At 35.4% G+C, this 13102-nt stretch overlaps 1 protein-coding gene across 1 annotated transcript; it reads right to left on the reverse strand.

Annotated features, from left to right (window-relative positions):
- LOC129283092 (uncharacterized) lies at positions 1-9659 on the reverse strand. Its single transcript, XM_054918927.2, has 4 exons — positions 9492-9659; positions 4315-4413; positions 2135-2308; positions 1-339 (listed from the first exon to the last, which is right to left on the reverse strand). The coding sequence occupies exons 1-4, from the start codon at positions 9628-9630 to the stop codon at positions 50-52; spliced, it is 702 nt and encodes a 233-aa protein (XP_054774902.2). The 5' UTR covers positions 9631-9659; the 3' UTR covers positions 1-49.
- Positions 9660-13102: the final 3443 nt, after the last annotated feature.

Below are 13102 nucleotides of genomic sequence, written 5' to 3' on the forward strand. Positions count from 1 at the left end.
GTTACAGCAATTTCATTTAGGGGGGACTTACTTTTTTTGTTGTGTATATTTACACACAAAACGATGGAAACTTCCAGTAACCATCCGATCCAAATCCAGTCCATATTCCTACATAGTTGACCTGCTGAGGGTCGGGATCGATGTACTCCATTAGAGGTATATCGTTTCCATATCGATATAATATGATGTGGCCGTCTGCAAAGGAGATACGATAGTGATCGTACGAAGGTTTGCCGGTCAGGGCCAGCGTGGCAGGCTGGTTTCGGTATATACTATCCCACTCAATGACATTTGTAAGTCGACGGATTGCGCCTCCGGTGTTTTCCCATCCTCCGATGGCTGAAAATGAATATTGATAACTGCATTACATTATCCATAAAAATGATAACAAATATGATGATAATTGCAGTTGCTTAAACCTCCATTCGACAGAGAGTAAGACATCTGAAAGACCGCTGTAAGGCCATGATGAAACTTGCTTGATCTTTCAAAGATCTCCGAGGTCTTTCACGATTTCTGAATGATCTTTCAGTAGTCTCTCGATGAACTTTATTAGTTATTATTAGTCTTTCCATGATCTTTCAACAGTCTCTCATTTATTTCTCCTTTTTTTTTTTTTGGGGGGGGGGAGATCTATGAAAGTCAGTCTTTCAGATTTCCCTTCGGGGGTCTACTTCACTCTTGAAGAGCTCTTTTAGAGGACTTGCTTAGCCTTTCGGAGAAATTCATTGATCTTTCAAAGATCTCTGGTAGTACGTCAGATAATCTTTCAGTGATCTCTCAATTGTCTAATTGGTCTCTCGGTAATAGGGTTCTACGGTAATCTTGCTGGAAATGTCAGTTTTGGTCATTCACGGGGCTTTCGGAGCCATTTCACAGAGACAGCAAATTTCACTGATCTTGAAGACTGCTGAAAGACCTCGTCAATTTTCTGTCTAGTGGTTTTTCAAGGGTCCTAAACCAATGGCCGAGGATTCGAATCCCACCCGACACTAATGTCCTTTGGGAAGGCGCTTATCCACGTTTGTCACTTTCCACCCAGGTGTTAAATGAGTACCCGGTAGGATGTGAACCCCAACATGGCCAATTTAATTAGATTGGCACTCCGCGTGCACCGGCAAAGAAAGGATGCCTATGGCCAAGATGCATCCCAGTGCAGGAAGTGGAGATGGTGCATTTTATTTGTGGGACAGTGATGAATCCAATCAACGGGGTAAAAACGCGTTTTGAAAAAAACCGGAAGCGCTATATATAATAATAATAATAATAATAATATAAAAAACTTATAGAGCGCTTTATACAAAAGTTTCAAAGCGCTAAGAAAGAAGGGGGAAAAATTCAAGATATCTCAGAAAAAGATATATACGTATTTATTATTATTAGTTATTATAATTATTATAATCATGATGATTATGATGATTATGATGATGATGCTTATTATCATTATTATTATACGCGCTTCTGAATTTCAATGAACATTACATAATTTATTCTCATAAGATTTATTGAAATACATTATATTCATATATTCATGAAGATTCATTGATACGTATACAAATGAGTATGACCATGTATGACTACCTAGTGGATCGAGATAGGCAAACGGGACATGCCCCCCACTGCTCATTTGTTTAACACCATTAGTATGTACTTTTAAATAGGAAGTGTCCCAGATCTTGTGCATCCTTTTCAAAATGAGGATGGAAACAAATACTTGTTGACTTTTCCTCATTTTATCTGCGGGGAGGGGCTTTTTATTCATGGGAAAAAATAATCATATTCGTCATACTCTAATTAATACTCTTGGCTTTTTTTTTGCTGGCCATTTTCTTGATTAACCAGTATGCTGTTTCGTTCCCAAATCTAATGATGAAATAACGATGATTACAATAAGTTTCTACAATCAACTTCGAAAGGTTAGTGATTGTAAGGTTACAATACTACAAGATTCTCTAAGTTAATGGAAGGGAATGCAGTGTTTGAAAAATGGAAGAGAGAAAGAGAAAGATAATGTAGACCATAAGGAGATACGAGATAAATATGAAATAAGATGCAAGTGGAATTTATTGCACAACGTATGATATTGAAAAGATAATGGCAATGGAAACAGAAGAAGTATGTATGCTTCACGTACCCATTTCGTACATATATCCAACATCTTTTTCGTTGCTCCTGGAGAGACCGATATGTGCGTCGTTGTTAGCGCTGACCTCGAAGTCAACTGAAGTCATGGCAGGGGTCACTGCTAATCCGGGAAAGGTATATTGTCTAGTGGTGCCAACGTCCACCGTATAAAATATCGGGCATGCTGTTATGTTAATAAGATATATATTATATATGTTTCCATCTGAATATTTCATTTAATGTTTGTATTTCAATACGGTACAGCCGTACAAACAAACTTCTTTTATGTACTGAATGAATAACTGGCAATGTTCAAGTTATCTAAAAAAAAGATTTCCCCCCCCCCCAATAATTGTTCTTGTACATTCCAGGAGCAAATCAGTTACAAATAACTAGATGCCAGCGTCAGTTCAGTGCAATTATTACTTTACTTATATTTGAAAAATTTCCAGTAAATTCAGCAGAATGAATGAATAGAAATGCATGACTATACGGTCACACTTCGTAATTCCGAAGGTTCTTTATTCCGAAGGTTCGTAATTCCGAAACACGCAAATTGCCTATACCTCGATGTTCGTTAATCCGAAAACGTAAAAGGGTTCGATGTTCCAAAGGTTCGTTAATCCGAAAACGATATAAGGTTCGTTGTTCCGAAAGTTCGTTAATCCGAAAACGAAATAAGGTTCGTTGTTCCGAAGGTTCGTTAGTCCGAAAACGAAATAAGGTTAGTTAAATCATTTAGTTTTCGGACTAACGAACCATCGGAATTATGAACCTCATTTCTTTTTCGGATTAACGAACCTTCGGAATTACGAACCTCACTTTCGTTTTCGGACTAACGAACCTTCGGAATTACGAACCTCACTTTCGTTTTCGGACTAACGAACCTTCGGAATTACGAACCTTCGAAAATACGAACCTTCGGAATAACGAACCTTCGGAATATCCGAACCTTCGAAATAACGAAGCTTTGGAATTACGAATGTATGCGTTACTATACGTATCATTTCCACCCATCTGACTACTTATGGAGGCATATTAACTAGATTTGATTCTAAAGATTGTACACTTAGAACTATTGTCAATCTAATTAAGCTATCAATCGATCACCAAGGATTCATCTCTTGCGACTTTTAACTCACTTCATCCATTCTTATTGTAAATATCTTGTACTTCAAAAATATAGTGTGCATGATTTTCTTTGTTAATGAAACCAAATGAAAGAATAAGAGTGTCGTTTGGTTCTAGTACCTTTCGACTAATTTGGCTATGCACAATGATTTAATGTCATTAATGCATTTCGTCGAGAAATTTATTGGTGTAAAAAAAAGAGTCTTTAACACAGTGACATGCGCTACAATGCCAAATACTAATCCATTTTTACTCATAAATATTACACGTAAATACTGCGAACAAACCACCGGGAAACGAAGAGAAAATTAAATGGATTAAATGCACTGGACCCTGACATGACAATAAAGATATGAGCAGTAAGCTCCATTTGTTGCCTGTGCTTGTAATATGTTGTAAAATGGAGCACTTGAAAAGTGCGCGTGAAAATAATCTTTTAGTGCTTTAAAGACGAACAAATATATAAGTGACTGGAAACATCATCTATTTTTTTTCACTCACTACATAATAATACAATTGTTGTCCCCATGGGAGAAATTATGATTTTTCGGTCACAGCTCTCTTAACAGAGTCTTCATAAATTTGATTTCATTTATTCTTAGGTGTGTTGAATCAAATTTATGAACGATACTAAGTGCAATTCACATCAGGGTTTAAGGATTTTTTTTCTTTTTGAAACAAGACACCTGTAATGTTGCATGCATAATGTGGGTTGATACAAATAAAGTAAGGAGTTTTCGTAACCACAACGGGGACATATTCAAGAACACAGTAAATCTATTGAAAATGCCCGTCAAATGAGAAAGAACAGCTGGGAGGTCTTTGTCGAAAATTGGTAAGCTGGAACAGCAGTTTTGTCCTAAGTTTCGAAGCTGACGAAGATGCCAATATTTCGGTTGTCGAGAGTCCAGGACGAAACTGCCGTTTTGATCACCAATAATTTTCAACAAAGACTTTTTGGTTGTACTTTGTCGTGGAATGCATTTGGTAATACATATTTTATGTTCTTGAATCATTATGCGTCGTAGAAGGGAAAAATCTCTAGTACATCATACTTACAACATGTGGCACCATAGAAGTTTTCAGGACAGATGCATTCAAATCCGATAAAAGTTTCCTTGCAGGTTCCTTCGTTGAGACAAGGGTTTGATACGCAATCTGTGGATGGAAAAGGGTAGGCGTATGTAAAACGAGCTTTCATATGATTTCTCATATACGGTTCGTTTATAAACCAGGATATAGCAAAAGCCTACCCCAGTTGATGAGTTCTCAAATGATCTGACATTCCGGTCCCACCTATCGCAGTATATAGGGATCCACAATAAACATGATAAATATTTCTCACTATAATTTCAACCAAAAAGTACTTAGCATAGGCAACTTGTAGCAGAAATCTGATGCTCTCCAACAACAGTTTAAGAGAATGGGGTGGTGAAGGAAGAGGAGGAGAAAGAAGAAGAGGAGGACGAAGAGGAAGAACTAGAGGAAGTAGAAGAAGAACAAGAAGAGGAAGATTGAAGAAGAGGAAGAAGGAAGAGGAGAGGGAGAAGAAAATGAATTAGAAGAGGAGGAAGAAGAGGAAGGAGGAGGAGAAGCAGAATAAGAAGGAGTAGTAGAAGACGAGGAAGGAGGAGAATAAAGAGGAAAAGAAGAAGATGAAAGAAGAAGACAAAAACTACAAAAAGAGGAGGAAGGAGGAAAGAGGAAGAAGTAAAAGAAAAAGAGGAGGGGGATAGCAGGAACAAGTAAAATAAGATAAAGGCGAAGAAGAATTAGAAGAGGAGGAGGAGGAGTCATATTAGCGATATTAAAAAAAAATACTATTCCGCTCTCTGGCCAATTTTCTCAGTTTTGTTCTTGCATTGCAACTAGGAAATAATGCTTATTATGACGACTTATGCTCCCTTTGAAATTAAATCTTTGGCTCGCTTCACATTTCATTAACAAATTAAAGGGGCAATCCAGGATAAACAAAAATATATGATTTGAACAAAGTAAAGTCAGACAAAAACGAAACACTGAAAATTTCATCAAAATCGGACAAGGAATGAAAACAAGTTATGACATAATTACAGTTTAACATTATCTCATACACAGCAAAAACTGTGGTGTTAACCGGTGTACATAGAGGACCACACCAGTTGTTTTAGACCGGTGTTAAATTGGTGGTGTTAGTTTTACACCCATAGGTGTTATTACAACACCTTTGGTTGTTACATTTACACTCTTTGGTGTTATGTTCAATCTCTAGGGTGTAGTTTTAACACCTCAGGGTGTGGTCCTCTATTAACACCAACTGGTGTCAGTTTTAACACCACAGTTTTTACAGTGTAAAACAGCTCTATGCATGTCCTCATGTCATGAGCAATCTGATTATGTCATATCCACACTTTCTTTTGCATTTTTATTTATGCTCTATATTATACTGTTTTTTTTTTTTTTTTTTTTTACGAATTAAGAATGCCCTTCTGTAAAATTGTACTTGATTTGTATTACTTTATATTACTTTGTATTATGTTTTGAATGGAAATGAAATAAAGAATTGAATTGAATTGAATATGTGCAAATGAGTTTATTTAAAGAGAAATTCCAGTAGTTGCAGTAAACACTGATTTCATGAGAAAGTCTGTAAAACAAGGCTTAATTGTCAGTATATCATCGAGGATCTAGATCTGGTACAGTTACATAAACTGAACTTCGTGAAATCTTGAAATCTAGTACGCTGAAAAATGTTCAGACTGAAGATCCCCAACACAGATAAGCGCACGTGGGACAGTGTATAATTATTGCTTTGAATGTCGGGCCCGACGCTCTACCCGAATCCTGTGCGTATTTGCTGATTTCTCAGCAATTACACAATTTCTTCTAGAATCCTTTGGCACATACGTTTTATTTATACAAACAGACACTTTGGTGGTCATTTCATTGGATTATGTACGAACTCATTTTGATATCGTTACCAAAACTAGCATTTACCTTTAATATTTGTTAACCAAGATTAAAAAAGTGGATGAAAAAAATGAAAAAAGGCATAATATATCATGATTGTGCAACAAAAAATGGTCAAATTGAGGCTATTAGTTGGAAATATAATGAAAATGCGACAGTATGAGACAACATCAATATTTTATGACCTCCATGAGCAAATTAATTAATTTGATTAGAACATCAATTAGTAGTAGGAGCATTCATGCACAATAAAAATACAAGTTTGGATAGCGATTTTAATTTCAATTTACTTTTCTAACGGTTCATACCCAGCGAACATTGCGATCTTAAAGGGAAATGAAACATTTGGAATAAGTAGGCTTGTGTCTAAATAGAAAAATCAAAGAAACAGATCAACGAAAGTTTGAGAAAAAATTGACAAACAATGAGAAAGTTATGAGCATTTGAATATTGCAATCACTAATGCTATGGAGATCCTCCCATTGGCAATACGACAAGGATGTGTGATGTCACATGTGAACAACTTTCCCTTTGATTGACTATGGAATACTCCCAAAATGTCTCTTTTTCTCTTTCTTATGGTGATACAAACTCTTTATCCATGATGTATTCTTTAAAAATCTGTATTACATGCAATCCTATAGAAAGTCAAAATGATCTACTGATAGATGTGATAAAAGAGGCAATTTAAGTGAAATATATACTAAAGTAATGGGGAGAGTTGTTCACAAGTGACATCACGCATCTTTGTCGCATTGCCAATGTGAGGATCTCCATAGCATTCGTGATCGCAATATTCAAATGCTCATAACCTTTTCAATATTTGTCCGATTTTTCTCGAACTTTCGTTGATCTGTTTCTTTGATTTTTCTGTCCTCACAAAAGCTATCTTGTTCTAAATGTTTCATTCTCCTTTAATTTCGAGGAAGAAAAGATCAACACTTGCATAACCACGGAGATTGACCTTGATAGTTTTAGAGAGTTCAATCACCACATGTATACGCGTATATAACCTCGATAATCTATTCCGATTATCAATTTTTGCCGCTGAACTAAAAATATTCCATTATTTAGGATGAATGCTTTTTCGTTGGGTCGACAATTTATATATATGCCGTTGGATATGGGAGTTTGGCACTGCGACGCAGGACGAATCGAAGAACACAGAAAATGTATTGATATACCCTGTCTGATGACAGTAAACAGTATGGAGGTTTTTGTCGAAAAGAGGTGAACTGGGAGGGCATATCGTCTTAAGATTCGGAGCTGACGAGAAATTGCAAATATGTGTTTGCCCTTAGTCCTGGGGGCCGTTTCATAAAGCTGTTCATAAGTTAAGAGCGACTTTAAGAACGACTGGTGATCCTTTCTTACGCGCTAAACCATCGCCAATGAATATACCATTTACCACAAGAAAGGATCATCAGTCGTTCTTGAAATCGCTTTTAACTTACGAACCGTCAGCTTTATGAAACCCTACCACGACGAAACTGCTCTTTTCATTCACCAAATTTCGACAGACTTCTTGGTTCGTCTTTGTCATGAAAGGCATTTGACAATACATTTTATGTTCTTGACAGCGTTCTGCGCAGCGGTAAGAACAATTTCTCATGTTTCATTGTTTACAACGCGTCGACGTCGACGTATTGAAAACTCTTTGGTCATGTCGTTTCAACGCTAAATGCCAAGGAAACAGTATTACAAACTGTGTGCAAACAGGATTTTGCAGACGATCAATCGTCATCGTTGTGCACATAAAACAAGAAACTGTGGTGTTAAATTGATGTTAATCGGTGTCCGTAGAGGACCACACCATTTATTTTACTCCAATGTTAAGTCTACTGTGCTAGTTCAACACCCATGCTGGGTGTTATAACAATTTCGTAGTAGGATTCAGGGGGAGGGGCGACAAAAAAAAGAACAAGAAAGAGAAAGGAGAGGAGAAACAGAAGAGGAAAAATAAGAAGAGGCAGACAAGTGAATAAAAAAGATAAGGGGAAGACACGGAAAATATAAAATCTTTCATTCTCATATATTTTTTTGCTCTCACTTCGTGCTCGCATTGTCTGTTCGATGTGTACAGATCTTGCTCAACAGGCTTTAATGGAGATTAAAATATCATCCAGTTTTTTTAAGTCAATGAATAAAAAAAAATTGACATTTTGTTTGATTTACAATATCAGCTTTAAAAAGTGTTCAGAAAAAAATGTCAAACTTGAGGGACTGAATATCAACCTTTTTAGCTCACGTTGCGTGCTCACGTCTATTATTAGTTACACACCTACCCTGTTCATATTACAATGCTTACAATATCCAGTTTCAGGTTTGAATATAAAAAGTTTCAGCTCTCGCTTCGCGCTCGCATTATTTACTAAGGGATTATGAGATGCCATTATCTTGTTTATAATAAAGCTACGAAAACACTTTTAGGACTGTCCATTCAAAGAAACCAACAAAATTAACCTTTAAGCGGTTGATCGGTGAAAATGTGGATTCCGAAACTCATAACAAGGTGAAGTATAGGTAACTATTTTATAGGTAATAATTGTAAGTTTAAATACTAAGTAATTCTGTAATTCACAAGTCTATTTTCTTTGTTTGCAGTATGTGTATTTTGTTTCCTTTATGGCAAAGCGCGTAGAGAAACTTTCAGTCTATTATGCGCTATATAAGAGAAGTATTATTATTATTATTATTATTATTATTAATATTGTTATTATTATTATTATTATAAACAAATCTCCCCCCCCCCCCCGCCCCTGAATTGCACCTTTGGTTGTTACTTTCACACCGTTGGTGTTATATTCAAATACTAGGGTGTAATTACAACACTTCAGTGTGTGGTCCTCTAAGGAGGCCAACTGGTGTAAATTTAAGCACCTAGTTTTTAGAGGGTAATGGCATCCGCCGTGAAAAAAGCTCCTTGTTATCAACTTCAGGCCGATATGGTAATATGGACATAAATTTGTAATGCGCCGGTATCCATCATAAGAGATGCACATGGCGCAGTAAAGAAAGAAGAAAAAAATAATCAAGAAATTAAAAAGGGGAAGAATTATAATTACTTAAAAGCTTGTGTGAATAACCAGGTTTTCAGAGAACTTTTGAAGTGGTGAGACAAGAAATGTTACGGATATCTTTTGGAAGTATATTCCATAGGAATGGCCCAGCGTATAGGAAGGGTCGATCCCCCATGAATTATGAGATTGCCGACCTTAAAGTTACGAGAGGGATTGTAAGGAGTTATCAAGTCACAGTTGTAATCACAGGGAAAAGATATGAATTACCTGGAATTTCACAAATAAATCTATGCTCCACGTTTGCCAGTTCTGGTATATTTTTCATCCAGGAAAGGTCATTTTGTATCAATTTGGGTGCCATGGTAACAATGTGGCCATCGTCGAGTGTTTTGGCGCCGCAGACCATATTTACTACACCCGGGCAAAATTCAGCTTCTCCCGTTGTAACAGATCGTTGAACAACTGCATTGATGACAATAACGTTATTTAAAAGGGGTTGTCACACAATTCCCCCGTCTTACGAAGAGTTCCGATTGATCTGATCGACCTCAACTATGCACTCTTAAAAATAATTAAAACAACGCTGTTTGCTATGTGAATCGCACAGTAGTTGTTTAAACATTTTAAACAAGCGTTTAAAATATTAAACAACCATGCTTAAATTATTGATAATAAAATATTTGAAATTAAACATCTTTTTTTTTTTTTTTTTTTTAACATTTGTTTAGAATGTTTAAACAACTACTGTGCGATTCAAATAGTAAACAGCGTTGTTTAAATTATTTTAACAGTGTGTAGAAATCCACCAACGTCATAAATTTTCATGCAAGATATATGCAAAATGTCAATTTATAAAACAAAGAGGAGCACACTGAATTGTCAAGAAATAATGCATGCCAAGAAGCAATGCATGTATAGATATACATCAAAAGAATTATCTAAGAAAACATTTTGAACCGAAAAAGATGTTGGTGCCGCTGGCATTCCATCGTAAGAGTAATGATACCTCTGTGTAAGACGGAGCCCAGAACATATTAAAGGGATGGTCAAGGCTGGAGATATTTGTATCTCAATAAATAGAGTAAAATTCACATAGCAAAATGCTGAAAATTTGATCAAAATCTGGTAACAAATAACGAAGTTATCAAATTTTAAAGATTTGCATTATTCCAGTGAAACAGTTCTAGGCATGTCTTTATGAATATTCATTAGGTGAGCTGGTGATGTCATATGCCCCACTTGTTCTTTTGTATTTTATTATATGAAATTAGATTTATTAAACATTTTCTACCAAGAACTAAAACAATTGGATTGACACTGATTAAGTGCATTAGTTATTTATTGCTGAAATTTATTTTATTATAATTGAGACACATCATTTACACATATATGGAAAAATGAAATATCTATGATTTCATGTAATAACATTAGAAAAAGGAAAGTGGGTATTTGACATCATCAGCTCACCTAATGACCATGTGCATATAACTGTTTTCACAAAATATTGATAAACTTTAAAATTCAATAACCTCGTTATTTGTTATCCAATTTTGATGAAATTTTCAGCATTTTGCTTTGTGTATTTTACTCTATTTATTTAGATATAAATATTTTTAGCCCGGACCATCAATTTAACCAACGTATGCCGAAATACATATGCCATATTCCGATGAATGACGCTAAACTGTACCGTTTTTTGTAAGTTTTTTCTGTATATATCCAAAGGAACTGTTGCTGGGCGGCTAGCGCCATGAGCGTCATCGGATGGTCTTTGTTCTTAAAGGACATGTCCACCCCCAAATAATGTTGATTTGAATCCAAAGAGAAAAAACAATCAAGCATAATGCTGAAAACGTCATCAAAATTGGATAAAAAATAAAAAGGTTATGAAATTTCCAAGTTTTGCTTATTTTTCACAAAACAGTTATATGTACAACTCAGTGACATGGAAATGAGGGGGTGGATGATGTCCATCACTCACTATTTCATTGTTTTTATCTATTGATCCGATTATACAATATTTCAATTTTTATAGATTTTTGTTTTTACAATAAGGACCAACTTGACTGAACCATAAAATGTTCAAACAATGGTAATTCCACAGGTTTAGGAGGAATAAAACCTTGTTTCACATGACAATGAAGAGAAAAGTAGAATATTTCATATTTCATACAATAAAGTACAAAGAAATAGTGAGTGGGTACTGTCATCAGTTCCCTCATTTGCATACTGACCCGGATGTGAATATAACTGTTTTGTCATATCATGAAAAACTTCAAAATGACATAATTTTACTTCCAATGTTTGATGAAATTTTCAGTGTTATGCTTGTTAGAGTTTTCTCTTGTTATTCAAATCAATATTTTGTTGGGATGGACTTGGCCTTTAATAAGACATCACCATTATTATGTGGATAGGGCCGAGCCATTTTCTACATCTCATGTCTTGATATATAGTATTGATATAGAGTATTTTTTCTTAATACTGCAAATGACTCTTCATATAGATAAATTGAAATTTTGATTTAAAGGTGGAAATCTGGAAATCGTGTTATTTTTAGGTACTCAATATACCTATTTTGAAAAAGGATTCAGTAGAAATCTGTATCAAGGAAGGAAGAATGAGGCTGGCGGAAAAAGGCATTAATTTCGTTGTCCTAGTAAAAATACTAAACAGAGAATGATGCACTCACCTGAGAAAATAAAACTGAGAAGAAACGAAATATTTGCATTTGATCTAGCTCTCATCGTGATGAATTGCAGTGTATTGATTGGTATCACTTTGCTTTTACAAATCCCAGTTTTGCGGCTCACAAAAGAAGAACAAAAATCCCATGCTGCACGAAACAGAGAGCTGCATTAGAGATGCAGGTTCGCATACTGAATTAAAAGTCTTTGATCGTGATGATAAGTGGTGCGTGGAGGCTCTAGTGACATGATACATCGTGTTGCAGCAAATTAATCGCATCGCAGTATATCGATATACCTGGTAGAACTGAAAAATGACCATGTTTACTTTTGAAAATTATGGAGGAATGCGGGGATTATTCGCCCTATACAGTGCGTCCCAGAAAAAACGAAACCGAGATTAAGCGATGATTTATCATAACTTAAACTCATTTGGCGGGGGATATCTGAATTTCAAAAAGAAAATCCCATGCCTAAAAAGTTAAATATATCTGCTCTTTTATTTGATACCTTAATCACAAAAAAATGGTCAAGAAGTAAAAAAGTTATGTTCCCTCGAAACAATGCTTTTATTTCCATAATTTCATTAAATAAACGTGTTTTCACCGGTTTCCAACAGAAGCTATCGCATGGTTAACAAAAGACTTAATGCATGGCTGATCGTCAGCAAAACGGAGTGTCAAGTGAGTTTGAACGCTAGCCTGTAGAACCTCTTCATTTTATGAAATTATTGAAATTCAAGCCTTTTTTCAAATAAGTGGAATTTTGTTATTTCTTGACCATTTTCTGTAATTGAGGTATCAAATTAAAGAGCAGATATTGAACTTTTAAAAAATGTTTTTTGGTATCCCCTCTTCAAATTGTTTTTTCTCACTCATGTGTGAATGAGAAATAATCTAAGTAATTTCAGATGAAAGATGAGATTCTAAGATTTACAATGGTAGGTCATTTGTCTATTGTATTTGTGTTTAAGTTATGATAAATCATCGATAAGCTCGATGTATTGTTTTCACTGTCGCCTCGTTTTCTTCTTCGATTGGAACGTTTATTCAAAAAGCCCGAGGATCGCGCATGTGTGGTATTATCGTATTCATTATCACTATCAGTGCAATTGTCATCGCTAAAATGATTGTAGACCTCATAATAATGATAGTCATCAAAATTATCGTCACGATCACTCTCATCATCATC

Source organism: Lytechinus pictus, chromosome 19, assembly GCF_037042905.1.
Source record: "Lytechinus pictus isolate F3 Inbred chromosome 19, Lp3.0, whole genome shotgun sequence".
NCBI lineage: Eukaryota > Metazoa > Echinodermata > Echinoidea > Temnopleuroida > Toxopneustidae > Lytechinus > Lytechinus pictus.